This window comes from Motacilla alba, chromosome 1 (assembly GCF_015832195.1).
Source record: "Motacilla alba alba isolate MOTALB_02 chromosome 1, Motacilla_alba_V1.0_pri, whole genome shotgun sequence".
Lineage (NCBI taxonomy): Eukaryota > Metazoa > Chordata > Aves > Passeriformes > Motacillidae > Motacilla > Motacilla alba.
Genome location: NC_052016.1, coordinates 57,791,670 through 57,817,278, shown reverse-complemented (window position 1 = coordinate 57,817,278; position 25,609 = coordinate 57,791,670). Strand labels below are relative to the sequence as shown.

The following is a 25,609-nucleotide window of genomic DNA, read 5'->3' as shown; positions in this document are numbered from 1 at the left end:
AGTTAAACAATCCAAATCTCACCTAAGTCAAAATGCACAAAGAAGCGTAAGGCAGTAACTAGCTGAATGGTATTCCCACAAGATCAGTGAAAATATTTTCATTTATATTTTGAAATTATATTTTGCTTCCTGATTCCACCTGAATTTGGAATGGCCAAAGCCCCTGGAACCTCCACATGTATTTAGTACTGAGGTACGACTCAGTAATGCTTTGATGAATGCTTTTTTAAAATGCTTTTTAATGCTTTTTAAAAATTATCCCAGATGTGACTGTAAAATTAGCATTTTATGATATATCAGTATTTCTAAAGCCTTCAACCAGCCTCAGCCTCTACGGGCTCGCTGGCCAACATTTGTGTTTATTTATGCCCATCACGATCTGCCTTCTGTATGGTCGTTTGTGCTTTCCATAGTTTTTGTGCTGTGCCATGTTCAGAGTTATAGGCTGTGGGTTCCTTGGGCAGGGACTCATTCCTGTGAATTTACTGCACTTCACACAATAAAGAACAGGTTCTTTATGTGGCATCCTGGCTCTACCACAATATAAATAACATTTTTTTATATTGGCACAAATCCTTTGAGCCAAAGGAGGAGTCACACAAAGAGGCAGTGAAGAAGCAAAGATTTCATCACTTTAAAATCATGTAGTGTGAAGCATGTCTTTCTGTAAGATGTTATTCAGAGAAAGCAAGAACAATATTTTGAGAATTCTACTGATTTTTTAAATCCACATCAGCCTACTCTTAAACACATTCTGGATCTTTTAATGTATTGACATAGCAGCAAAAAATCCTGCCTTAGGCCACATTTTTTAAGCCACAGATCCAACTACAGATATGATGCCTTCAGTAAATTGACAGGGGGAGCTGTAAGAGTGGTTTAGATTATTCATATTATTCCTCTGGGCAGACTCTCAACTCAGAGTTCTCTGAGTCAGCTTGGGTGTTCCCTTATTGGGAGACAGGGCATTGTTAGAAAACACCATTTTGGGGCTAAAGCAACTCTCCTGTTATAAAAGCCGTCTGCCACTGACAAATGTTTAGCTCCCTTTAATAGGGACGCTCCCTATGCATGCCAGCTAAACCCAGTGTGTTGCTTCTGAATCATCTTTGCATCAGATCTTCATTTCTGAATTTGTGCTTTAAGTGCTTTAAGCACCAATTAACTCAGCTCCTACATGTCCTTGCTTTTGATCCCAGGTTCATCCGTGCTGCCTGTTCATTGGTTTTTATCCTGGTTTACATGTGAAAGCAGACCTGCTCCTTGCCTGGCAGGGACACTGGGGCCTGGGGAGTGCAAAGGCTTGGGGCTGGTCCCTCCCAGTGCTTTGGCCCATGTGCCCCCATCCCACCCAGAGACTTGTGCTGAGAGCAGCCCAGGCTGTGAGTAAAGCAGGACCTTTTTTTCCTGGGAGCAGATCTTCTGCCTAATGACATTCATGAGCTCAGAAGAAATGATGCTCTAATGGCAGCAGCAGAAAAGGCTTCTCGTTGCCCAGGAGCTGGAACATTTGCTTTGTAGACCCACTGTCTAAAACACTGCTCATGCTTTTCAGAAAAGTCCATCAGTCACCAGGCTTCCACATCCTTTAGCATGGCATAATCCTCCTGCCAGCAACAAACACTACTCTGAAAGGGAGATAACATTTACAGGTCTAAAGCGAGTGAGCAAGGAGGTGCTGGGGTCTTTGGCCTGTTGGGAGAAGAATCTCCCTGGAAAGGGAGTGTCTCAGGCCCTGCTCTTTCTCCCACTTATCTATTTTTTGCAGTTTATTGGTGCCACTGAGGCTCATAGTCTTTCTAAGATGGGTTGAGTTATGGCTCCACATGTAACTGTAGAGCATGAGCTCACCCATTACCTGACCAGTGCCAGATCACTTAAAGTAACATATAGCTCAAAAATATCAACCTTTACCCTAAATCTAGGGCACTTCCAACTTTCTCTGAAAGCATGCCTTCATCTCAATCCATGTGAGCCATCCCCAAACCCCTCTTTCTCTGTACTAGACAATTCTGTCCTTGGGTCCTTTCCTTTAGACTTTTTGCTCACTTTGCAAGTCAAGACAGAGATGCCTGATAACAAATGCTGTTTATGTTCAGCAAGTTTGCAAATCCATGATCCAGGAAGCTCCAGAGTCAAGCAGCTTGGCCTGCTGAAGGCAGCTGTGCCTGAGCTACCTCCGGCCTGGCTCTGGGCTGCCCTGAGAGCTGTTTCTAGAGGTGGTGGGACATTATAGGCCATGGGCTCCTCCTGCCTGCCCAACCAATGCTACACAGAGAGCCCTGTCCCTGCTTGCAAACGCTCACTCACTGCAGAGCATCCACCGGGAGAAGGGAAGCATCAGGAGCACCAAGGTGTTTGACATAAGTAGGACAAAGGAAACCTGAAGGGGTTTCTCTGCATCACTAGTGGTCAATTTACCTCTGCTGTCCCAGCCAGTTCTGCAGGCCAGAGACACTTCTAAGCTCCTCTGCACTTCTGTGGCAGAGAGGGAAAAAAATTGAAGGCATTTAATTTAGCCACTGTTTCTGGTGAAATGTAGAAGCAGCTATGTTTTGAAATTCCTAAGTCTCATACCAGCTGTTACAGAGTGAGAGGCACTCAGCATTGCTGAATTCATAACAGGCACACACACATGTGACTACTTATCTTCACTTGTGTACTCCTGTTTGTCATAAGCTCCTCAAATATGCATTAGTGAGGCACACCCCCGTATGGAAAATGTTGTGCAAAATAAACTATCAAGTTTTCTTGTAACAAGGGGAAACGGAGAATTCAAAAATCTTGAAATTAGTATAATTTTATTTCTTTAATTACCGATCAGAGTAAACTGAAGTCTTGCCACTCAAATGTTCATTTGAGATAAAATGGTGTTTGATAAAGAGCATTTACACTAATTGTCATTGCCATGTATGAACATAGTACACATGCTTCAGGGAACCTTCCTTGTTGTCTTTTTTAATACCTCTTAAAATCGACCTTTCACAGTCTGGTAGGCATTTCTGCAGTAGCATTTAAACTGCCTCTGAAGAATTGCTTTCATATACGCTCTTTGACTGACACCATTACATAAAAACTCTCCCAAAACAAACCCTGGAAGTTAGCAGTCCCAGTATTTTATCTTGCTTCCATGGGCTGAAGTTCATAACTAAAAGAGTTATTTTGGACACACAGAGTACTGACAATGTCTTCAGCCTGAAGAATGCCAATGAATGGTGGACACTGCTGCTTTCCCACACATCTACATTGTACAGGGAAATGGGTGGTGTAAGGAGGCTTTGTAGCAGTAAGCACATGGCTGGTAAACTCAATGGCACTCTGCATCTTGCTCTGAGGAAACTCAACAGTCTTTCAGGCTCATAAAAGCCTTCAACTTGCCTGTACCCGAACAGGTATGGTGTTTATTTAGGGTACTTTCAAATATCTTTGGAATTGTTTATGCAAGCTAACATTTCTTTACTTAGCTGAAGGTCATCTATGACAAGAATTTACTAAAAATGTGATGTTGTCAGGTTGGTACTACATCAAAAGTAAAGGGAAACTGAACCTTTTGCAAAATTGCACAATTAGATATAAATAACTCACAGAGAAGCGACGTTAATTACTTATCACAGCACCCAGTCAAAGATTACCGTGTCTTGTTTCACCATTGCCTTCCCTGTATTGCCACATCCATGGCTGCCTGTCTCGTGCAGGGTGCAGCAGAAAATCCCAGGCTACAGAATGGCAGGGACAGGTCATTAAAATCCATGTGGTAATACCCATTCTCAGCAGGAGCAAGGTGAAGGTCTGCCAAGCAGCTCTCAGTCTGGTACTTGTCAATCTCTCACTGCAATGGACACTCCTAGCAATATAAAATCTCGACAGCCTTCTCAATGATTTAAAGGGATAACAGTAGTGCATTGCAGCAAACACATGGGGAGTACAGCCCAGGTTGTCTTATAAGGAGAGTCCTTGCCTGAGTATTTGCATATGGGCAAATATTTCATTAGCATATGAGACGTTATGTTTTAAGAATATCAATATGCTGAAATGCAATGGGAGAAGGTTAATAAGTATGTTAAGCTGTGAATATAAGCAATTTTAGAGTGGTGTTATAATTTTGTCTAAATTTATACACAATCTGACTCTGATCAAGGTAGTAATTTTTTGTCTGCTGGAGCAACTGAAATTTTAAATTATTACAAATCTTCATTTGTCCATTTATTTGTTATCATGCAGCCTATTTATTGAGCTCAGAGCATGGTTCTTCCAGGGCTTGTTGAAGCCTTGAGGACATATTTTTTGGGAAGTGGCACAGCTAATTTTCCCCTTACTGCGCATCATTGCGTTGTTCCTACACAGGGCTCTGTTTTTCCCCAGGAAAGACTAAAAGTAACTGCTTTTCACTGCTTTTGGGCATCATCTTGCAAAGTGTGGCTTGACTAAAGCAATGCAGCCCTGTGGTTAATAATACATGGTGCCTTTGTGGCTGCAGGCACTGCCACATGCTCACATAACTTCTGGCGATGAAAGATGAACAAGACCGATTCCGTGTTTCCCCACCAACAAAAAGCATAACAACTGTTCATTTACTGCAGTTTTAACAGGGAGAGAGGTGGCAGAGAAAACCTGTCAGCAGTAAGTGCCCTGGTGTGGGTGGCCAGGGGCAGCGCCATTGCTGGTCCCTTGTCGTGGCCACTCTGCCTGCTGTGGGTGGTTTGCAATTTATGCCTGGATGAGGTGTGCAGGGAAGTCTGTATTTCATACAGCTGCTTTACCCTGTCATCACTTTGGCTTGGGGAGACAAAGTTGCATTAGTTACAGTCTTTTACCATTTTTAAGCTTCTTTTAAAAACAGTGGGGATGAAGACATGTATTTAAAAAGAAGTCAGAGAGAGCTTGATGTTTTGAAATCTGAGTTTTTACTGCCAGACACGTTTTCCCTTTGGAGAAACACACTTTGGAAGTGGCTCACATTTGACAAAAGGAAAGGCCTTTAGCTTTTTGCAGATCAAGCCTCCTTATATATTTAGTGATAAAAACATCAAAAATTTAGCCTTAAGCTGTTTGGAGCATTAGGGTAGGAAGGCACTGAGTGCTTAAACTTAGAGCATTTGTTCTACCTTTTTTTGAGCAGAGAGGTAATAAAACCATCAAATATTTACTTCTTTTTTATACTTTTAAACTAAATATTACCAATGTGGTGGTTATTCCTCAGTGTTAAAATAAGACTTTATTTCTAGCATTACAAATATACACTAACACTTTGAACTGGTATGATTTACAGTGTCTGAGCTTCATGAAAAAGTGATCTTCAACTCCCACTAAGATGGCACAGGCATCCTCAGTCATAAGAGGGTCTCTATAAAAGTATATGCAATATGCCAGATGAACACATTGCATTTTTAATGAAGGAAGATTGAAACTGAATTTGTGGCACTTCTAAAACGCAGTCAAAGCAACCAGTCTTTTTTTTCTTGTCACAAAGGGAAAAAAATTACTAATTTTGCTTCTCTCTGATATCTGAATTAATGACTTACAGCATTCTGAAGGAAAGATAATCTCTCTTACATTAACACAAAACTTTGTACTCATAAAAATTAAGGTGAAACACACCATCTCTGTCAGAGATTCATTTATGTGAATTAAGTTGCAGAGGCTCTTGCCTGGCCAGAGGAGGGTGTTGATTTGATTTAATACTTGTAGGCTGCGTGGAACCTGAACATAACCATTCTGCTTGTTTAAGGGACTCAGTAACAGAATTTGCAACAATTCCACGTTTCCATGGAAATCAGATTAAATGAATTTCATGTTTGTGTCAGCCTCATCCTGCCATGCAATTGACATCCCATTTGCTTAAGATTTCTACTTATCTTTGTTTTTATTTTTAAAGGTTGGAAAGAAATGGCTTATATAGGAAAGGAAAACTAGAAAAAGTTAAATAATTATCCTGCACTTTTGCTTTATATAGCTGTTAGACTCCATGTAAAGTGTTTCAGGTATTTTTTTCTACTCCAAATCACTTTTTTTTCTGAAAAAAAATCCAGCTCTTCTTTATTTGTGGACTAAACTTCAGGCATAGCAGATCCTTCAAAATTTCTAGGAACATTCGCTAGTGGCTTGCATAATGATGGGTGCTTATTTGCCACTTTGTTCCATAAACTCATGTGGGAACACCCCAGGCAGCTTCAGTCTGCATAGAGGAAAGATATCACAGGTGGAGAAAATCTGAAGAAGTCTCATAAAATAGCATAAGAAACCAAACTTAGGAAAAGCTCTAGGGAATCACTTCAAAAATGACCTCTGAACTTGGCATACAGTTATTGCAGTGATCATGTAAAGGCCTGAGTTACTCTTTGGATACCCCCAGAAAAAGGTGTATCACAGTAGTGTACCTCAGCTCCACTGCTTCATTATTTGTGAGACCTAGGCTACTAGGCTTAGAGGTAGTTTAGATATTTTTAGACTACATTTGTCAAACCACTTGAAATGTTTGAGTTTGTCCAAAAAGGAGAGCTGTTATTTGATAAAAATGTAACCCACTCTATGGGGAAGGAATGTCTGATGCCATAAATCTCTATAATTTAGCAAGTAAAACAAGAAATCAGCCTAAGTAGAAAATTGGAATTAAAGAACTGAGACTGGAAAACAGATGACTATAACTAATTATTGGAAGATCCCAAATAACAGGAGAAGAAATAACCTAGAAGGCAAAGAGGGAATTTGTTCAAAATAGCTGTTTGGGCCTAAAATATGGACCCTAGCTTAAGAAACACTTCCTTTTGTACCTAAATAAAACCTTGATCATCTCTAAAGCAGCTGTCATGAACTATTGCTGGATGTTTTGCCTTTGCCTGGTTTATTTAGGAAAAAAATACAAAACAAAGCTTACCCCCCAAATAGAAGAATTTGAAAGAACTATGAGATTCTGTCAAATTAACTGAATACTTAACAATATAATTTTAAAAATTACACGGGAGGCAAGAGATAGAAATTCTGAAAATATTGAAGTATTCATCTGAGCACTTTGTGCTCGAACACTTCCTTCTTCTGAAAGCTTTGAAAATTAATCAAACAGAGTAAATATCTCCCAACACAAATATTCTTTTTTATTTTGTTTTGGTTTTTTGATTAAACAAAAATGGATGGGTTATCCATCAAAAATAGGTTGGTTTTGAACGAGGAGTCCTTATATCAAAAAGTGTTGCTTGAGTGAGATTCATTTTGGCCTTTCTACACATACCAATAGGAATCACAGGAGGTTCCTCTAAAATAACTTCTGCTCCCTCTGAAATAACTGATCTTCATTGCAGCTGACACAGTCCTTCCTTGCTGCCCATTTATCTCTCATGGACCCAGCAGGTCTTGAGAGGAGGGGCTGCCCTGCAGCACGGCCTTTGCAGTAATTGACATTTATTGCAGGGTCACCATTTCTTTAGCATTCATTACAGACACTGATTAGAGAGGGTGATAAAGACATTGCTGGAGATCAAAGCCCATCTTGGACTGGGAAAAGAAAAAAGCATGCAAAGTAGCATTTTAAATGGATGAATCTATTTAATCTATTTGCTGCTGATATTTTCATACACATGGTTTAGTGGTATTAGATTCAGAGGGTGTAGCAGAGGCTTTAATTTGCTTCAGTTCTGGTCTAATAGGCATAAAGACACCAGAGAATTCTGAAATACTGAACTCAGAGGTACTCTGACAAACCTTTGTACTCATAATAGCAAGAGCTGGTGTGAGCCTATACAATTTAAAACTAATTGCCCAGCCAACATGCTCATTACCATATTGATGCAGTTCATAAATCAAAGCCCTGCCTATTCAAGCTGTTTACTAGTCTTGCATTAAGCAGCGTATTTCAACTGAGAAATGTAGCATGTTGCCAAAACACTGCAGAAACTTTATAAGACTGATAGGAGTGCAAACCTGGGGAGCTGAAGTGCCACAAACCTGGCACTAAAGTGCTTGTTCTTGTTTGTTTTCTGAGTATGTTCTGATCTAGCCTTGAAAGTTTCCCTAATAACGTTCTGGAGCACAGAAACAGGTCCTTAAGCTGCAGGGAGCTGCTGGCAATTTTTATCAATTTGGCTTCCTACAGCAGCTTCTTTGCTCAATCAGGAGACTAACACACTTTTTTTTTGGAAGCAATAAAGTGCTTATGCCAGCTGAATTGAGGGGCATACATTAAGAATGCAGGGTTTTTGTATAGGGAAAAGAGAGATTAAGGCTCTTAACTAAGAAACCTAAGTTAGTCATCAAAATTAGGCACCCAAAGTTAAATTCTTTGAATAGCCTACTGAGGAATCTAAAAGCACAATTTATCTGCCTAAACAAGGACAAGCGCCTACCTGCAGGTGCCAAGCAGTGCCCCTGAGATGCCTTGCTGTCCTACGACATCCACACAGTAGGTATGTCAGAGGAGTTGGAGATTCCCACCTCTCTGAGCTTCCAGCTGAAGGCCAAGCGGGTCAGTTTAGGACGTCTCAAAGGACATTAGAAGCCTTTGAGTTACTGAAGGGTGGTGGAGCTGTTGGGGGGAATTTAATAGATTATGGGAAAATCAGAAGCTTGGAGAGGTATAGGGGGTTACTTAAGATTATATTTTTATCCCTGTTTAAGAGAACCCAGTTCAGGGGTAAAAGGGCACATACTTCTAATGAAATGCAACTCTCTTCCATAAACAATATTAGCAAGAAGAGTTCATCTTATTAAAACAAGTGCTGATCTTCAGTCATGATGCCTGATGAAGCTTCAGTCTCTTATGTTTTTTGTGTAAATTCAATCATGACAATCAGTAAATAAAACATTTTTTACAGATGGAAGATGCAAAGTGATTAAGACAATGCTTTAGTGATAGGGAAATTTTGATTCCAGCTCACAACTCTTCTGCTGGCTGTGTGGTCATAGCAGATGCAAGTGTCTGATTCCTTATATGCAGATTGTGGATAATAATGGTTAAAATTGAAATTAATATGAACTGATACTTTCTCATGAAGGCATCGAAGACAGTGATATGTTTTTGTTTTTCAGAGAGGAGTTATGAACCATACAAAACCAGACCATACCAGTTTCTGACCCTGTGAATTGCCAAAATATCTTTTTTTGGCTGCTAGGTGGTGTCACAGGTTCAGCAGAGATTTCTCAGAAGCACATGTACAAGAAGACATTTTAGAAGACACGTGCAGGCAGAGAAAGATAATTTTTTGTTGATAAATAATTTTGAATAGAGAATAGCTAAACAGGAAAAAAAAACAACTAAAATCAAGCTGTTTGTTATTTACCTAACTTGTAGAGTGAGAAGTGGTTGTCTTACGTCATTTCTCTTTCAGGAGCTTAATAAAAAGATATTAATAGAACTGTGTAATATAACTAAATGTTATCATTGTCATCCTCCAATATGAAAAAAAAAATTGGTCCTTCCAGCTTCTTTCCACTTGTGCAAAATGAAGATTAATTTCCAAACAGCCCATTGAGCATCCCATGAACATACATGATGGAATTCACTTTAAAAGCTGAAGGAACAGGAAGGAGAAGCAGCTCATACCTGTGTGTCTTTGCTTGCAGAAAGGATGTTTCCTGACTTTGGTGTGGACTGGCAGCTTAGATAAAAACCTGGGATCTTACCAGTGTGAAGCTCATCAGCCTAAGGGACACAGATGTATTTTTTTTCCTATGTGGTTTATCCAGTGTTATTTTAAAAACATTAATCAGGTGTTGGTTCATTTTGGAGCTTGTGTTTATGAACAGTGTCCATGTATGGCTGGCTACTCTTCCTGTTACACATTCATTGCACTGCCCATATAAAAACAAAGCCAAAGTATTCTAGGGCAATATCTTTACATAAGGTTTAATTTCGCAAGCAATTCAGACGTTAATCTTAAATCACTCAAAAATACCTTCTAAAAGCATGTAGTCCAACAACCTCTGGCCAATATCTCATCAGGAGATTGATGGTACATTTCATTTGTAAGACAAGGTACATGAGGCAGAACAGGGAATTCCAAACTAACACATTGAATGCAGTGGTAAAAGGTGGCTGTTGGCAGAAGGGAAGACAGGTCTTCTTCTTTGAAGACACTGTACTGCTGCTCACACATTCCTGCCATTTGGTTTTGCTCAGGATTGTAACCATGCTATTCAAGGGCTGCACAGAGCAGAAAGGTTTGCAAAATCAAGGCCCACTTTATGTAAAGTAACTAGAAATAAACATTGCCCATGAATCTAAGCTCTTAGAAAGAGCAACAGTCGCATTTGCAGAGGGTATTTTCTCACCTTATTTCCAGTTACCATGTGTTGTAAGGTGACAATGACAGTGCCTTTGGAAATGCTGGCTTAGGCAGAAATACAATTGAGTCAGCATACTGGCAGGATGTTAGAGCCTGTGCTAGGTTAAACTCAGCCTCAGGCTCAGCTAATAGCACAAAGTATGTCAACAACTCCTCTCATAGCAGCCTTTCCTCCTAAACACTGCAAGTAGGTCCAGCTGTAAATAAATTGCTGACACTGCTGTGTTTGTCAAGAGGGTGCTTGGAAAACAGCACATCTGCCACCAACAGTTGCACCTAAGACAGACATAAATGTAAGCACTATTAAATTAACCAAATGTCTCTCTATCATTTTAGTTTGTTGCATTTGAGGAGGTATTTTACTTTCCTTGGCAATGAGAATGAGCTTCTGACACAGTGGAGGTGGGGGCAGTGATGGCAAAGCTTGTGGTAGACAGACCTGGTAGTGCAGCTGCCCTAGGATAATGAACACTTCTGAATTGAGACAACCCTCACCAAACTGTCACAGAAAGTAATTCCTGAAAAATGGCTGCCTCATGATGTCACTTCATTTGCCGACTGACTCATTCATAACGATGCCAAATTTTTTGCTGAATAACATACTGCTTAACTTCAGTGAAGGCAATCAGGAGCATGAGGTGTGAGAAATACCAGCATCTCAGTGCCACCTTCTTCACTTGCTGAAATGAATCAGAATGGAAGATGATGTGGCAGCATCTGTGCAAAGATACACAAGTATCTGTGCCTCAAGGATATCTCAAGGTGAAAAATGTAATCTACAGCTACAAGCCTGAGTACATGAATACATCCATTTCACAAGTAGAAGGGTATTGCAGTATTTTTATTTTTGCTTTTTGCTCTGTTTAAAAACAATATAGAGAAATACTTCCAAAATTTAACTATAACTCAAAGACTTCTCACCCTGTATTTCCAGTGACAATACATCCTTCTCTTTTCCAGGTTATATTTCCAAATACCTGATTTATAATCACACTCAGAGGCTCATGTGTCCAGTGACTTGCACTACAACTACATTTTGCAGTGTATGCAGAAGTCTGTCTGCAAGCTACGATTCTAATAATATATATAAAAGGAAAGACTTGTAAAGCTTTGGCAGCAAATGTAGGTCTTGACGAAACATAGGCAAAAAATCATTAAAATTTGCAGGTGACATGGAAGCTAATTTTGGTTCTGCTTTACACTGGCTTTATACTACATCAAAAGGCATTTTACTGCCTACCTTTTCAAAATCTGACAGCATCCAAACTCGAGCAGTGGGAACCTGACTCCAGGTGCTCCAGGTGATAAAGCAACGCACAATGTTAAGGTCTGGCATAATGTGAAGAATGAGGTCATGCTGTATTTTTAGAAGTGCCTGGTGATCCTATGAAGCATGCTCTTACTCTCTCTTTTTCTTTTTTTTCCTTCCCCTCTCCTTTTTTCTGTCTTTTTCTGTGAATAATTTGGCCAATGCTTGCAGAAGGCTGTTTTTGCCCCAGGGATTCTCACACATACTTCTGTTGACAGAGTTCTCGCGCAGCGAGGAAGCTGAAATGTCTTTTGTTAAGGATCTGCTCACTTCTTTTTCTGTTCTGCCCCAATGCATGGAGGATCTTTTGGCTACTCACGCAGTTCCTGTTGTTACGCTAATGGAAATTAACTGAATTGAAAAATATGTGGTTACCTTGCAAAACAGGTAAAATAATCATCAAGAAAAAATCCTAATCTCGTCATTTTCTCTTAGTCTATGTGTCTCGCATTCTCTTGCCTTGCTTGCATAGTTTTTGAGGGGAATATTGTATAAGTCAACAGAAAATACTAAGAAAAGTCATTGTGAATGGGAAAAAATGCACTAGGGCCTGAGAGGTAGAAACTTTTTATTTTAGATGAGTGGTGTACTGTTCCAGACAAGATTAGGACTTGCATTGCTGGTTTACTATGTCAGTTCAGATTTAAATTGAATTTAAACTGAAAAAATTACATATAGTCACATGCTCTGTAATGCACCAAAATACATAATGGGTATTGAAATGCACAAATTTAAGCCATGTTTGAAAAGCTGTCTTAGGTCACTTGCTGTTAGAGTAATGCTATGAAATAAATCATATTAATTTGATTTCAGGCAAAGGGGAGTTGAGCCAATAGAGCATGATACACAGAGGTTGATCTGTGAGGCTTCACATACACATTTGCATGTGCCAGACCATATGAGAACTTCCCTTCCATGGCATGCCACTAGATATATCAAAAATCTGTAGTAATTTACTGCTGATTTGTAAGGCGTTTTCAATAATAAATAACATTCTATTTATATGTTTTAAGCTCATGTGTGCGAACAGCTGAAGTTGCTAAATGCAGATGTGCATTTCACATTTAGCAAAAAAACCTCCTCTATGTTGCTTTTTATTGTTTTTGCTCTTACTAATGTTTCTTGGAGTCAGTTCTGGTTGGACAGTTACCTCTGGTAGCCCTGAATTACATTTTTAGTTGAAAAACCTACATATACCTTCATTATTCCACATCCTTATCTTCACTAGCTTCTACCAGTAGAGCTAATGCTACAGTATATATTTAGAATTACATAGGCATACGAAAGTAATCTCCCTATTTATAAAGACCTTTTCCAGAAAGGTCTTTTATGAAGACCTTTTCCAGAAAGATTACTAGTTTCCAGAACTTGTATGTGCATACATTCATCATTGAGAATTACATTCTTTTGCAGGACTGTCTTAGAGGCCTTTTGTGACATGTTCAGAACACTCTGAGTTACAAATTTTGCTGTGGGTAGGATTTCTAAATTTTCTGCTTTGCCAAGATTGCTCCATTTTTAGGAGGTAGAAATGTCTATGTGTCACTCTTTATAAATATGGCATTTAATATTATACATTATAGTGTGGGGTTTTTCATAGTCACTGATAGATTGAGTAAAAAGATAATGTTGCACAGGATGAACAAGGGTAAACTGATGTTCTCCTCACCACTTCCTCCTCAGAGATTTCTTGCCATACTTGCACAAAACCAGCCTGCTTTTGCATACTTGATTTGTTCCAGTCTCATCCCAGGAAAAATAAAGAGTACAAGAGAATAGCAAATCCAGTAAACAGAAGAAACTATCTCATGATTTTTGCAATTAAACTGTAAAAATTACAGCTTTACATCATATCCTGTAAAAACCAAAACTCATTTGAGAGAAATAACTTAGCAAAGTTTTAAAAGAAGTTGGATATTGATTTTAAATGCTAGTAATATAGAGTTATATAGAGAGATAATGAAAAATACATTATTTTGGATGATAATTCATGTTCAGGAGTCTAAAGCATCATCCTAAAGCACTAGAAATAAAAAATATATAATTCACTTATCCTGGGCATGCCTACAGCAGAATTTGATGTACAAGGCAGAAACTGATACACAGGAAGTTCCACCTAAATATGAGGTAGAACTTCTTTATTGTGTAATAACTTCTTTATTATTCTAGTCTAGTGATTAGAATAGATTGCCAGGGAGGCAACAGGGAGGTTGTGGAATCTCTCCCTCATCGCTGATATTCAACAAGTGTCTGGACACAATCCTGTGCCATGTGCTCCAGGATGGCCTGCTTGTGGAGGGAGGTTGGACCAGATAATCCCCTGTGGTCCCCTCCAACCCAACCCATCCTGTGATCCTGGGAATTTCTGTAACTGCTTCTGGAGCATTTTTTGCTAAATGTTTGGCCTGCAGCAAAGATGTTATTATGAACACAGAGGTGTATTTCCGCAGATGTCATCACAGCAGATCCTGCTTGGCAGCATTACCAAAACTAAAGAGGGTCCAGGAAATGGGCCAAGGATGGGAAGAAAAGATGACAATAGGAAGGGGTGAAGTCTGGGAAAGACAATCTCTGGAGGACACCTGGAGACCCGAGCACTGCTACTTCTTCTGGAACTACCATTAGATGAAGAACGGGACAGCCACCAGCAGCAATGGCTGGTGAACACAACCCACCCTCTCACCTGATGTGGGCAGCCAGGCCAAAGCTCCTTTTCTGCCCTTTGGGCACTCTGCTGGAGTAGGCAGAGCTTTTTGCTTATAGCTGCTTTGTGTGGTGGGAGCGTGGCTTCTTCCAGGGTGCTGGCTGTCAGGGACTCAGAAGCAAAGGTGATGGCTGATAGTGAAGCACAGATAATAATCACCTGAAATGGCAAGAGGCCTTTCCACTGTGCCCACAATGCACCAGATATAGTGCAAAAAGTTAGTTATTCCACTCATTCCATCTAAATGTGGGAATGTGTTTTCTTTTTCGAAGACATTGTGCTCAATTAGTTCTCCCCTTTCTGGAAGTGAAGTCAATTCTGTGTAGATGACTAACCTGAGGCATCTGAGAAAATGAGGCCTTCAGGAGTAGGTCTCTCATTCATGCATAGATAATGTAATCTATTAGTACCACAGCTATGGGCTGAAAGTCTTCTTGGCATTATTCGTCCCTCTAAAGGCTGGATGACTGGTGTAAGCTTTTTGTCTAGACGTCCTATATAGTTCTGTATTTGCTGGTTTATCAGTCAAGCCAGGATGGAGACTTCTCCCACATCAAAATAGGTAAACAAGATAAGTGAGAGCATTTACCTTCTGGAAGCATTTTTCTCTCTCCACTGACTCCAGAAGGAGGTTAGACAGTTTACAATAATGTCTGATGTTTAAATAGCTATCAATAGCTGAGAGGAGGTCTACATAAACAGTGTGTACCTGCATGCTCACATCTATTAGAGCTGCAGTTCAAATGACAAAAGTAATACAATAAATCCAAATTTTCTGGATGTGTTACAGTATTCTTTCTATTACCAAAGGCATGCCTGTAACAGTAAAATATACACTAACCAGCACTAAAATATGCCTAGCTGGTGTGCATTGCTCAGTTTATGGCACATGCAGTGACAGGCACATCACATGCCAGCATCTTACTTTGCTTGCTTCCAACTTTGACAGTCACAGTGCTGCCTTCTGACACATCTTCCTCATCACTGACAAGTTTGCCACATATATTAAAGGCTTAAGCTTCTCTTTTTATTTTGAAAAGCTTCTGTTCTGCTTTGCTGTCTCACAGATGGAGTACTAAAACAATCATTAAAATAAATACTACCAATATTCAATCTGTCACAAGAAGTAAATTACATGCATGGGTGAACAGAAGCTACTCAGTGATGCGAGTTCAGTTCTTCAGCTGCTCCCTTCTCCCAGTGCATTGGAGGTGCACTGCCTAGGTGTGAGCATGGATGTTATGACTTTGAAAGCAGACAAGGCCAACTCTGATGTAGTTCTGAAGCTCTCTGTTAGTTTTAGCCTCCTCCTTTTCCTTTTCAAATATCTTGGAAATAGGCAGGTGCCGCAGTGCACTGGCAATTCGCTAAATTCGAGACAGAGAAAATCATACCTGTACTGACATCTTCTTTTCTCTCTGTTTTCCCTATGACATTTCCATGTGTTTTGTCCCTTAGTCTTTCCTATGGCATTTCAGTAGCATTATCAGAACAGTGCAAAAGTTGTCAGTGAGTTAACAGACAATGAAAATTCAGTGAACAGAGGCATGTTTAGATAACAAGCATATGTCTAACATCACTTCAAATGATTCTGAACTGTTGTGTCAATAATCAACTTAGAGTCATTAATTAAAAAGCATTTCTGCATTTGCAATTTTTTTCCTAGTCTATAAGCAAAACAAGTCAAAATTCTCATGTTTGAAGTTAATTTAATCTGCATACATGAAATTTTTTTGAAGAGGCACAAGTAAATCTGAAGTAAATTTGATATGGGCATTTCAAGTTTCAGGGTTACTTTTGCTGGTGTGCTCCATTGCAAGCATGTTGTCATTTTATTTTTTTTTTCAGAAGCTGAAAGGATTCAGATGTTTTTATATGAGACTCCAAGCACTCCAAGCATTAATAATGACTGTGTGATCATGGTTTTGGAAAACTAAGAATATATTTCCTGGCTACATATGCAGATTTATGTTTCTTACGAGAAGCAAGAATGAAGTAATTTTGATCTCTGATGGATGAATCCCACTGGAATGGAAACTAACATCTATGAAGAAGAACAGGGCTCACCTTATCTTATACCTGCCGAGTGCCTGGGAACTCCAAAGGAAGCCAAGTATGAAGAATACCAAAGAAAGACACAAAATCAGACAAGTCCATATGAATTTCAGAATTTGTTACTGGAACCTGAGCTGAGCTTGCCGTCTGTGTCATCCTTATTGGACCACAATGAGACATCCTTGCAACTTGGCATGGCTGCAGGACATGCCAGTGCCACCAACCAGCCCGAGACAAAGCACCTTTGTGAAGAATTATCCTGTTCTACAAGGCACACGTCAAAGGAAGACCCTTTAAACCTTCCCATGCACACAGAATGGCCAGTGCTCACAGGAAAAAATTCAGACAAGAAACCAGAAGCAAATTATGAGATCAGAGTCATAGAGCATAAACCATGTGCTATCACATTTTCTGATTTTGAATTTTTATCCCATGAAGCTGGCACTAAGCTCCATATTTGTGAGGCAGGAGAAGCAGATGATTTTTCTTCTGAAGAGGAAGAAGCAGATAACAGAGGTGATCATGACACATTTACAGAACTGCCACTGTATGAGGCATTTTTCAAAGGTCTTCAGAGAAGGAATGTTTCCCAAAGAAAGCAAGCTAAACATGAACTTACTAAATATCAGCACATCAGTAATTCAGAAGACTGCAATAATCATACTGAAAAGGCATTGAAGGACCATGACAAAGAAGAAAAACACATGGAGCTGGAGGTAATACAAGCTACTCTTTAGTTTCAAGTGTGTTTTAAATAAGTGGTGTCATTTTGGGTTGGTTTCAGGTGGAAAAGGAGTTGTGTAAATTGTTATAGGGTGATAATTATTGTGAATCACAAAATTAAGAACCTAAACCTACAGTAAAAAACTATACTAGTTTTACTACAGTAAAAGTATACTAGTTTTTTTACCAGACAAATCTTACTTCAGATTGACTGACCACACTTCTATTAGCCTGAACTTCAAACTTTGGTTTTCTGGTTTCTTTTTTATTTAAATGGGAACATTGGCTCTATTTCCTGCATTCCTACCAGATCATGTATCATGCCATGTACAGCACACAGTCTGAGGACTGTTCCAAAGGGATAGAGCTCACATTTAGTCTTAGAGCAGAATATATTCATGCTGAAAAACGGGCTTTTAGTGTGGTGGCACTGTAGCACTGAGCCACCTAACGCACAGCACTGTTTCCACTGAATAACTGTTTCCTGTACTATTATTTCATTAAAACAATATAGAGGACAAGTTAAAGAGTGGTATATAATATTTTTTGGTTGGTTGCTTGGTTGGGGTTTTCTGTTGTTTTTTTTTTTTTTTAATTTGTGCTGTTATTTATCATGGCATTCGACAGACCGATGGCCAAAATGAAAACATAAGTTTTCAGGACACAATTAAAAACCCTGGGTAATAAAAATCATCCAACTATATATAAGCTTTCCAGAAAAAAGCTTTGAGTAAATCAACTTTGTTTATTGCAACTAGAAGAACAGAAGCCTCCCAGCTGAGCTATCTCTAGTCTGGACAATAAGCCTGGTTTCCCCCTGCTCGCAGTGAGTGACAAACCAAATGACTGGAGCTAAACACATTTATCATTGGAGAAGTTCAGTTCTAGTACAAAAATAAGAAGTGATTCCAAATAGTGAGCAAAACCAAACCCTTAGAATTCCAATGTTCCTGACCTTGCAGCACAAACTGATTTTAACCTGCAGGTCAGGCATACCTTAACGTCCTCTCTTTTCCTTCCTCCAGCTTTTAAAAGTTATTTTTCATGTAAATCTGTTCTATGACTTGAAAACCAGGCGGTAGTCCTGTAGTCTTTTACCCAGTGTGTTTTATTTTACTCTACTGCAGTTGTCCTTTAACTTCTAGTGCTTATAACACAGAGTTGCTTCATTGATTTCTGATTAAAGGAAGGGATTATAGTTTGGACTATAATGTCCATATTTACATCAAAACTATGGTGTAAAATACTCAATTGCTTCTCTCCTTTAGTACTAATCTATCTCCAGTTTGGGGTGACTAATTATGCCCTTAAGTGAGTGGGAGTTTTGTGCTGTATTTCACACATGTTCCCACTTCACTGCAGAAACCCATCAGCACACAAAGAAAGAAGCCAGATTTTTAGAAATTTTTCTCAGCAGATAATATTAGAAGACCAAGGCCCAAAGATGGTTCCCAAACAGTGCAACTTTTGATGCAATACTGACCCTGATTCTCATGACACATGGTTTATTGAGTAATTGCATTGTTCTTCTAACCTAAGCCGAGTCTTACTTCCTCATTTACTCAGAAACATTCACAATAATGAAAATAATTTATCTCAAAATGGATGCACAACATCCTTTGGATTTTCTTTATTGAAGGTCATTCCCATAGATAAAAGGGAGATGCCAGGAGATGTTGTAATTTAGTTTACTTTCTGTCTATGCCATAAAATAAACTCAAGGATGCAGCTTGTAGTGCAAAATAATGGATTGTAAATTGCCACACAAGCATGTGAAATTACCTAGTAAATCTCAGTAAATGTGTCAAAACATTTCAAAAACTGGATGCAATGTTGCAGTCTTGGTTTTGATTTTTCTCTATGTAAATAAGTATGCATCATTCTAGGAAAGCCTCCAAGAATTAAAAAAAAAATTAAAAATAAATATTAAGATTATCTTGTCTCTCAAATTTTAGCAGCAGTCATGCATTACTATGCTGACTGAAATCTCCCCCCATGACTCTGGTTGAAGCAAATGTCAAGTTACTTATTTCTGTTGTTTAGAAATGGTGTGAGGGAGAAATGTCCTTCTAGTGGAAAGAAAATAAATAAATAAAGACACCATGGGGTAAAAATGCTGACAAGGGCAACTGTTACTGCTAAACCTTAAACTTAAAAATCATATAATAAACAGATTACTTTGGCCATACAGATACAGACAATCATACAGAGCACCCTGCACAAGATCCTGGCTAAATCCTTACAACTGGAGTTCACAGTGAAATTGTGTTTAAGATCTATCCTGCAGGAGCATTCCTAGCCAGATGCATCTGTTACTGACTGCAAACCTCCTATTTGAGTTCTAGAAAGGAGGAAAGGCTGTCACCTTCTCCAAGATGGAAGTGCTGGCCCTTGCAGGCAGTCGCTACAAGCAGAGTCAGTGTCCCAATCTCCTCTTAAATAGTTGTTACACACATTTAGGTGGCAACTCTTGAACTTCTTGTTTCATTCTAAATAATAAGTAGAGACAAACCTTTAAGTGCACTAAAAAGCAGTAAACAAGTAGAAGCAAGATGAAAAAAATTCAACCTGTGTATGCTGCCAACTCTGTCAAGTGGAGGAAACTGCTGAAAACAATTCATATAATGATGCCCTTTAAAAAAATGCTCTTTCTTCTTTTTCCAAAGGCTTCTGCCTCTTCTGAGTGGTACAAGATAAATGATTCTTCTGTTCAATTTATGAATTCAGCACAGTCCCTGAGTTTCCACCCTTACAGCAGTTCCACATATATTTCCTGTACCTTCTTATAAATTCTAAATTTGGCAACGGGTTTTTCTTTGTCAGGAGTCTGTAATCAGCGGTGCATTTAATGCCCAACACAGTTCTGCCCAAACACTTAGGCTAATGGTTGGACTAAATGTTCTTAGAGGTTCTTTCCAACCTAAATAATTCCATGATTATTTGGTTAGTTCTGTCCAGAGATTCTTTTGCAGCTCTGAAGTGGCACCTTCAGCCATATTTCCTTTCTTGTTTAACTTCAAGTCTTCATATCAAACTTGATAGGATGTTTTTGCATGCAGCCAGCTCTGCGTTCAGGGGCAATAAATTATTCAGAATAGCTTCTGAAACATTACATTTTTCTAGATTGTCATTTCTTCAAACTATACTGAGCAGGACACAGCTGAAGACCATAGGATCTACTATTCAACTTTCCATCCGTAAGCTTGTCCTATCCTTACTATCCTTACATAGTCTGAAAACAGTATGTGTTACTTTCAGGACTAACATTTCAGGCAAGTAAATAATTGAAGGTATTTGACAGATAAGATGCAATAAAAAAGTATTATGAAATCTTACCCTTGACAGTGTGAATTGTCATGGATCTTCCCTCACCCTGGGAACTGTATACAAATCTTGTTAATATTGTTGGCTGCTGCAAAGAGACAAGCATAGTCTTACCAACATGGCAGCAAACTGAAAATCCTTTCAGGGGCAATTTCAAATAGTTTCTTTGGGCGGCCCATATTAGCAACTGGAATGGCCAAAAAAGGTTTCTGTTGCTGTTGATATTACTTAGGGCACTTAAGAGAGTTGTCACAGCTTCCTCTATTGTTTTTCTCTTCCTTGAGAGACAATGGGATAAGTCAGGAAGGCCACATTCTGGAAAGGAACTGCTTAGAGTAACCATTAGGACTGCTAGGTGCTCCAGCAGCCCCTCTGCAGCCTCCCTGTCTGCGCTCATATTTACATCATACCTCTTTCAATGCATTTAGGAAGATCTTAACCAAACCTGCTTGTTTGTTTAGAGCACTATAATGATGGACTAATATTTGCATTGAATGTTACCGTGTTCAGCTGGGTCAAACAGAGTGAGATGCCACTCCCCAGGAGAGACAAGATGACCGAAACAGATAATTCAGGTAATTAAGGTAGCATTCACAATGAATATCTTTGTCAGGATTTGGCCTTCAGACTGTAAGTTCAAAGACTTTTGGAGGAGGCTGCACAGGCATGGGAGTGGCCAGTACAATGTCAGAGACAGCCTCTGCAGCTCTGTATTGTGTTAGCAGGGGAGCTGTGCCATCACCTTTCACCATCAGTAAATCTTCAAGGAAAACTGCAGTTTCATAAAGGAGGTTTGTGAAATCTCCATTGTTTTTGACATTTAAAGCTAAGGCAACTGAACTCTGAAAATTATTTCAGAAAACAGTCATTTACTGGGGAAAAAAGGATGATCAGTTTCTCTTTCCCTGATTATTCACTTACTGTCATTAATTTCCTTGTTCCATCCTTCTAGTGCAGTTAGGTAAATTTTATCCTCATTACTAATTGCCTAATGAAAAGTTAGATAATCATTGTATCAGCTTAAATCACAAGATTTAGGCTGGAATAATTTGCTGAAATGCAATATGGAAGTTTCCATTGCATCTGTCCCTCATCTTGTCTGCTTGATTCAACCCAGGATGCAGTTGGCTTTCTGGGCTGTGAGCATACACTGCTGGTTCATGTCCTGCTTTCCCTTTACAAGAAACCCCAAATTCTTCTGTTCTCATTGAGTTCCTCTCCCAGTCTGTGCTCATGTCTGGGATGGCCCCAACAGGTGCAGCCCCTTGCACCTGGATTTGTTGGACCTCATGAGGTTCTTGTGGGCCCACTTCTCAGGTCTGTCCAGGTCCCTCTGGATGGCATCCTGTCCTTCTGTTGTGTCAACTGCACTACTCAGCTTTGTGTCATCTGAAAACTCACTGAGGGTGCACTCGATCCCACTGTCGATGTCAGTGATGAAGATACTGAAGAGCACAGGTCCCAAGACAGAGCCCTGAGAGACAGCACATGTCGGTGGCCTCCACCTGGATATAGAGCCATTGACCACAATTCTCTGGCCGTGTCCTTCCAGACAATTCCTTATCAACCAAACAGTCCACTCTTCAAATCCCTCTGATTCAGTTTGGAGATAAAGATATTGTGAGGGACTGTATCAAAGGCCGTAAAGAAGTCTAGGTAGATGACATCGGTCAGTCTTCTCTTGTCATTCGCTGCAGTCACAAGAAGAGGAGATAAATCTCATATAATTTATTCAAAAGCCAGAGTCCTTAAATTCAATTATCATTCCTTAAAATATATGTATCCTTCTGTGTGACTTGTAAATATTTTAATCAAGTAATCATACCCTATGATAAAGGAATCAGAAAGTTCTAAGTCTTTGACAATGAATCTGACCTGGCAGTGTGCCCAGGTGGCCAAGAAGGCCAATGGCATCCTGCCCTGTATCAGGAATAGTGCAGCCAGCAGGATCAGGGCAGTGACCGTCCCCCTGTACTCTGCACTGGTGAGGTCACACCTCAAATCTGGTGTTCAGTTCTGGGCCTCTCATTACAAAAAGAACATTGTGGGGCTGGAGCATGTCCAGAGGAGGACAATGGAGCTGTGGAAGGGTCTGGAGCACAAGTCTGATGAGGAGCAACTCACAGGGTGTTTAGCCTGGAGAAATGGAGGCTCAGGGGAGACTTCATCACTCTCTACAAGCACCTGAAAGGAGGATGTAGTGAGGTGGTGGTCAGTCTCTTCTGACATGTCTCAAGTGCAGGGATGAGAGGTAATGGCCCTAAGTTGTGCCAAGAGACAATCAGATTAGGTATTATAAAAATAATTCACCTAAATAGTCATTAAGCATTGGAATAACATGCCCAGGGAGATAGCAAGAGTCACCATCTCTGGGAGTGTTTAAGAGACATCTGGACGTGACACCTGGGGATATGGTTTAGAGGTACTGAGTTGCTGGTTGGACTAGATGATCTTGAAGGTATCTTCCAACCTTAATGACTCTGTGATCCTGTGAATTTTCATTATTCAGACTACATTGAGTTCATTCAATTTAAATGATCAAAACCAAGCAGCAGTCAAGCCTATGCCTGTGATCACGTACTTTGCAGCTGCCAAAGTAAGCTTCTTACCCATGTTCTTGGGTGGCTTACACACTGCTCAGTGCCTTGCTTAGCCACTCTGAAGCACTTTTTTGAGAGGTACTATTCTGTTTTCATTAATGAGGCAGTGGAACTTAGGTGGAATTCAAGCTATCTGAAAATTGCCCTGCAATAGTACCTTCTTCTCTAATTCAATTGTACAGGAGCAAAAACTAGAGAGGAACATATTAGAGTAAAGTACAAATTCCTACTCTCATTCCTCCCATACTTTGGAAGTTTGTACTTCATTTTACCCTATGAAACTGAGACTCCAAAGCTAGACGAGGAGAACAGTTGCAAACTTGTGATGACTTCTTCGTGAGGAATAATACAGTTATTATTATCTCCTTTCAGTCATCTTCTGCAGACATTGGAAATCTACCCAGGTAGGAGAACTGAGCACTGAAATAACAATAGCCAGGGAGGGGAGAACAGGCTATGAAATCAAGGGGAGAAAAATGGGAAATTATTTGTCTAAGAAGGGAGTGATGCAGTAAGCTTTATACATTCTAATTTCATTTGTGTATCTGTAAGATTTGTACTTTCTGTATTTCAGTAGCACATTCTCGAGAGCTGATAGATAAGGACATGGTAACTCGAACTTTGCAAGGTTTTTAGTGTTTATGCTTATTTCCTGCCTGCTTTGAAAAAGAGTTGGAGAATCCTAATTAGCAATGAGGCATTATTGTCAGTCAATAAATAATCACAGTCAGCTCTTTACTATTAAGAGTCAGATAAATGCTGGCTTAGGGACTTTAATTATTAAGTTAATGAAATGATTTTTTTATTAGCTTCACAAATTTAAAGGACTAATGGCGAATATAGCATTTTGCATTGAGTACTTTTTTCTGCCACCTCAGTGTTCCCAATAGTGTAACCATTTCCCATTACAATGTGGCATTTGTTGGGTCCTGCTCATTGAGGACATTAGCTACATGACTGTTTCTACTGAGAAATTACAGGAACTTTGTAAAATAACAGTAAAGTTGTAAGAAGAATAGTAATTAGAGGATATGCTTAAAAATCATACTGAAAAGAACTGGTATATTGAAATGATGTAGGAGAACATATAGATGCTATCAAAATTACTGCCCTTTATCTCTCCAGCATACTTGCATGCTGCTTGCCTGTTTTAATAAACATGCATCACTCATTGTTGATTAATATAGAATTAAAAATAGAAATGTACTTGCCATTAGCAGATACACTTATTTTAAATCACAAGATCATCTTTGGCAGGCATCAGTGGCTACAGGATTGATGTTGGAGAAAGGATGAACTCTGGTTTTTCAGAATGCATCCCACAGACTATTTTGAGCAGTTCTTTTCACCTTGGGCTCTGCCAAAATCCTCCTGGGAAAAAGTTGTAATGTGAGGGCACACAGCCTGTTCTTTATCAAAAGCAGAGCTAATAAATAAATCTCCATGTGATGGGGTGACTAACACTCAAAACATTCAGAGGGCTGTATTGCAGTTGATTCTTCTGCAGTTTGCAGAATACCATCACTCTAAAAATGTGTAGGATATAGTATAAATTACTGACATAGTGAGAATCTGAGAAAATTAAAATTAAGATAAACTAATGAAGAAAGTTGGATAATTAGTCAAAAGGACAACTCATCTTGACTTTCAAATTCCTTTAGAAAATTTACAAAGTGCATTTCAACTTGGTGTTGAATTAGGTTATACATATATTTTATATATAATAGAAGGTGAGTTTACTGAGTTATCTTGCACAGTGTGAAACCCTTGGGCTGTTCAGGTTAATGTGCAGAACATTACAGCTGTCCTTCCAAGAAGATACTGAACTGCCAACAAATTTTGTTGCACAGCCTCATCAAAGCCCATGCACACACATTAAAAGACTCTACAAAACAGCATTTTAGGAACCCCTGCTTTAGCATGTTTAAGACCATTAGTGCACTGTTTATTGTTTATATTTATGGTTATTGTTTTTATTTATCTGTAAAGCTTTGAAGACTAAATAGTTAACACAACAGATGTTTTATACTAAAGGTGGAGAATATTCACTACTTTTAACTTACATTTTTTTCCAAATATTGACTACTTTATTTTTTGTGTATTTGAATATTTTAGAATCATAAGGCCACCTCAGGAAAAAGCAATATTACTATTGGTCTTGCCAGAAAACATAAAAAAAGATGATGTGCTTATGTTTGCACTGGGACCATAAAATAAAAGAGGTGTATCAAAATTCTTCTTGAAAAGTATCTCATAATATCTGGAACCTGTGTAATGTGAGCCCATTCAAATATTTCATGTATCTCTACAGAAGGAGAGAAAAAGTCAACAGAAAATATGGCCTGTCTTAAGTCAAGGCCGTGATGAACAACATTCCTCTGTCAGAGCATGGGAAGAGGCACCTGTGAGAATTACAGACTGAGTCTTAGGTGCAGGGAACCAGAAGAAACCTGTAGAAATCTGTTAATCTGCTTATCATTGAAATTAAGATATTTCTTCAAGGAACAGATGGAGACACTGGATAAACTGTGGGACAGGCAATAACCAGAACTTTTGAGATCAGAAACTTGCACAAAAGATGAGGAGACCAGGGAAGGGATACATTTTAAAGCTGGTCTGA

The 25,609-nt window shown here is 39.2% G+C and overlaps 1 protein-coding gene across 1 annotated transcript in view; it reads left to right on the top strand.

Annotated features, from left to right (window-relative positions):
• The window catches only part of STARD13 (StAR related lipid transfer domain containing 13), a 287,606-nt gene that overhangs the window by 27,534 nt on the left and 234,463 nt on the right, over positions 1 to 25,609 (top strand). The window contains exon 2 of the mRNA XM_038133160.1: positions 16,136 to 17,058. Coding sequence (XP_037989088.1) covers positions 16,303 to 17,058 — 756 coding nt within the window. The 5' untranslated portion in view covers positions 16,136 to 16,302. The remainder of the gene's footprint in view (positions 1 to 16,135; positions 17,059 to 25,609) is intronic.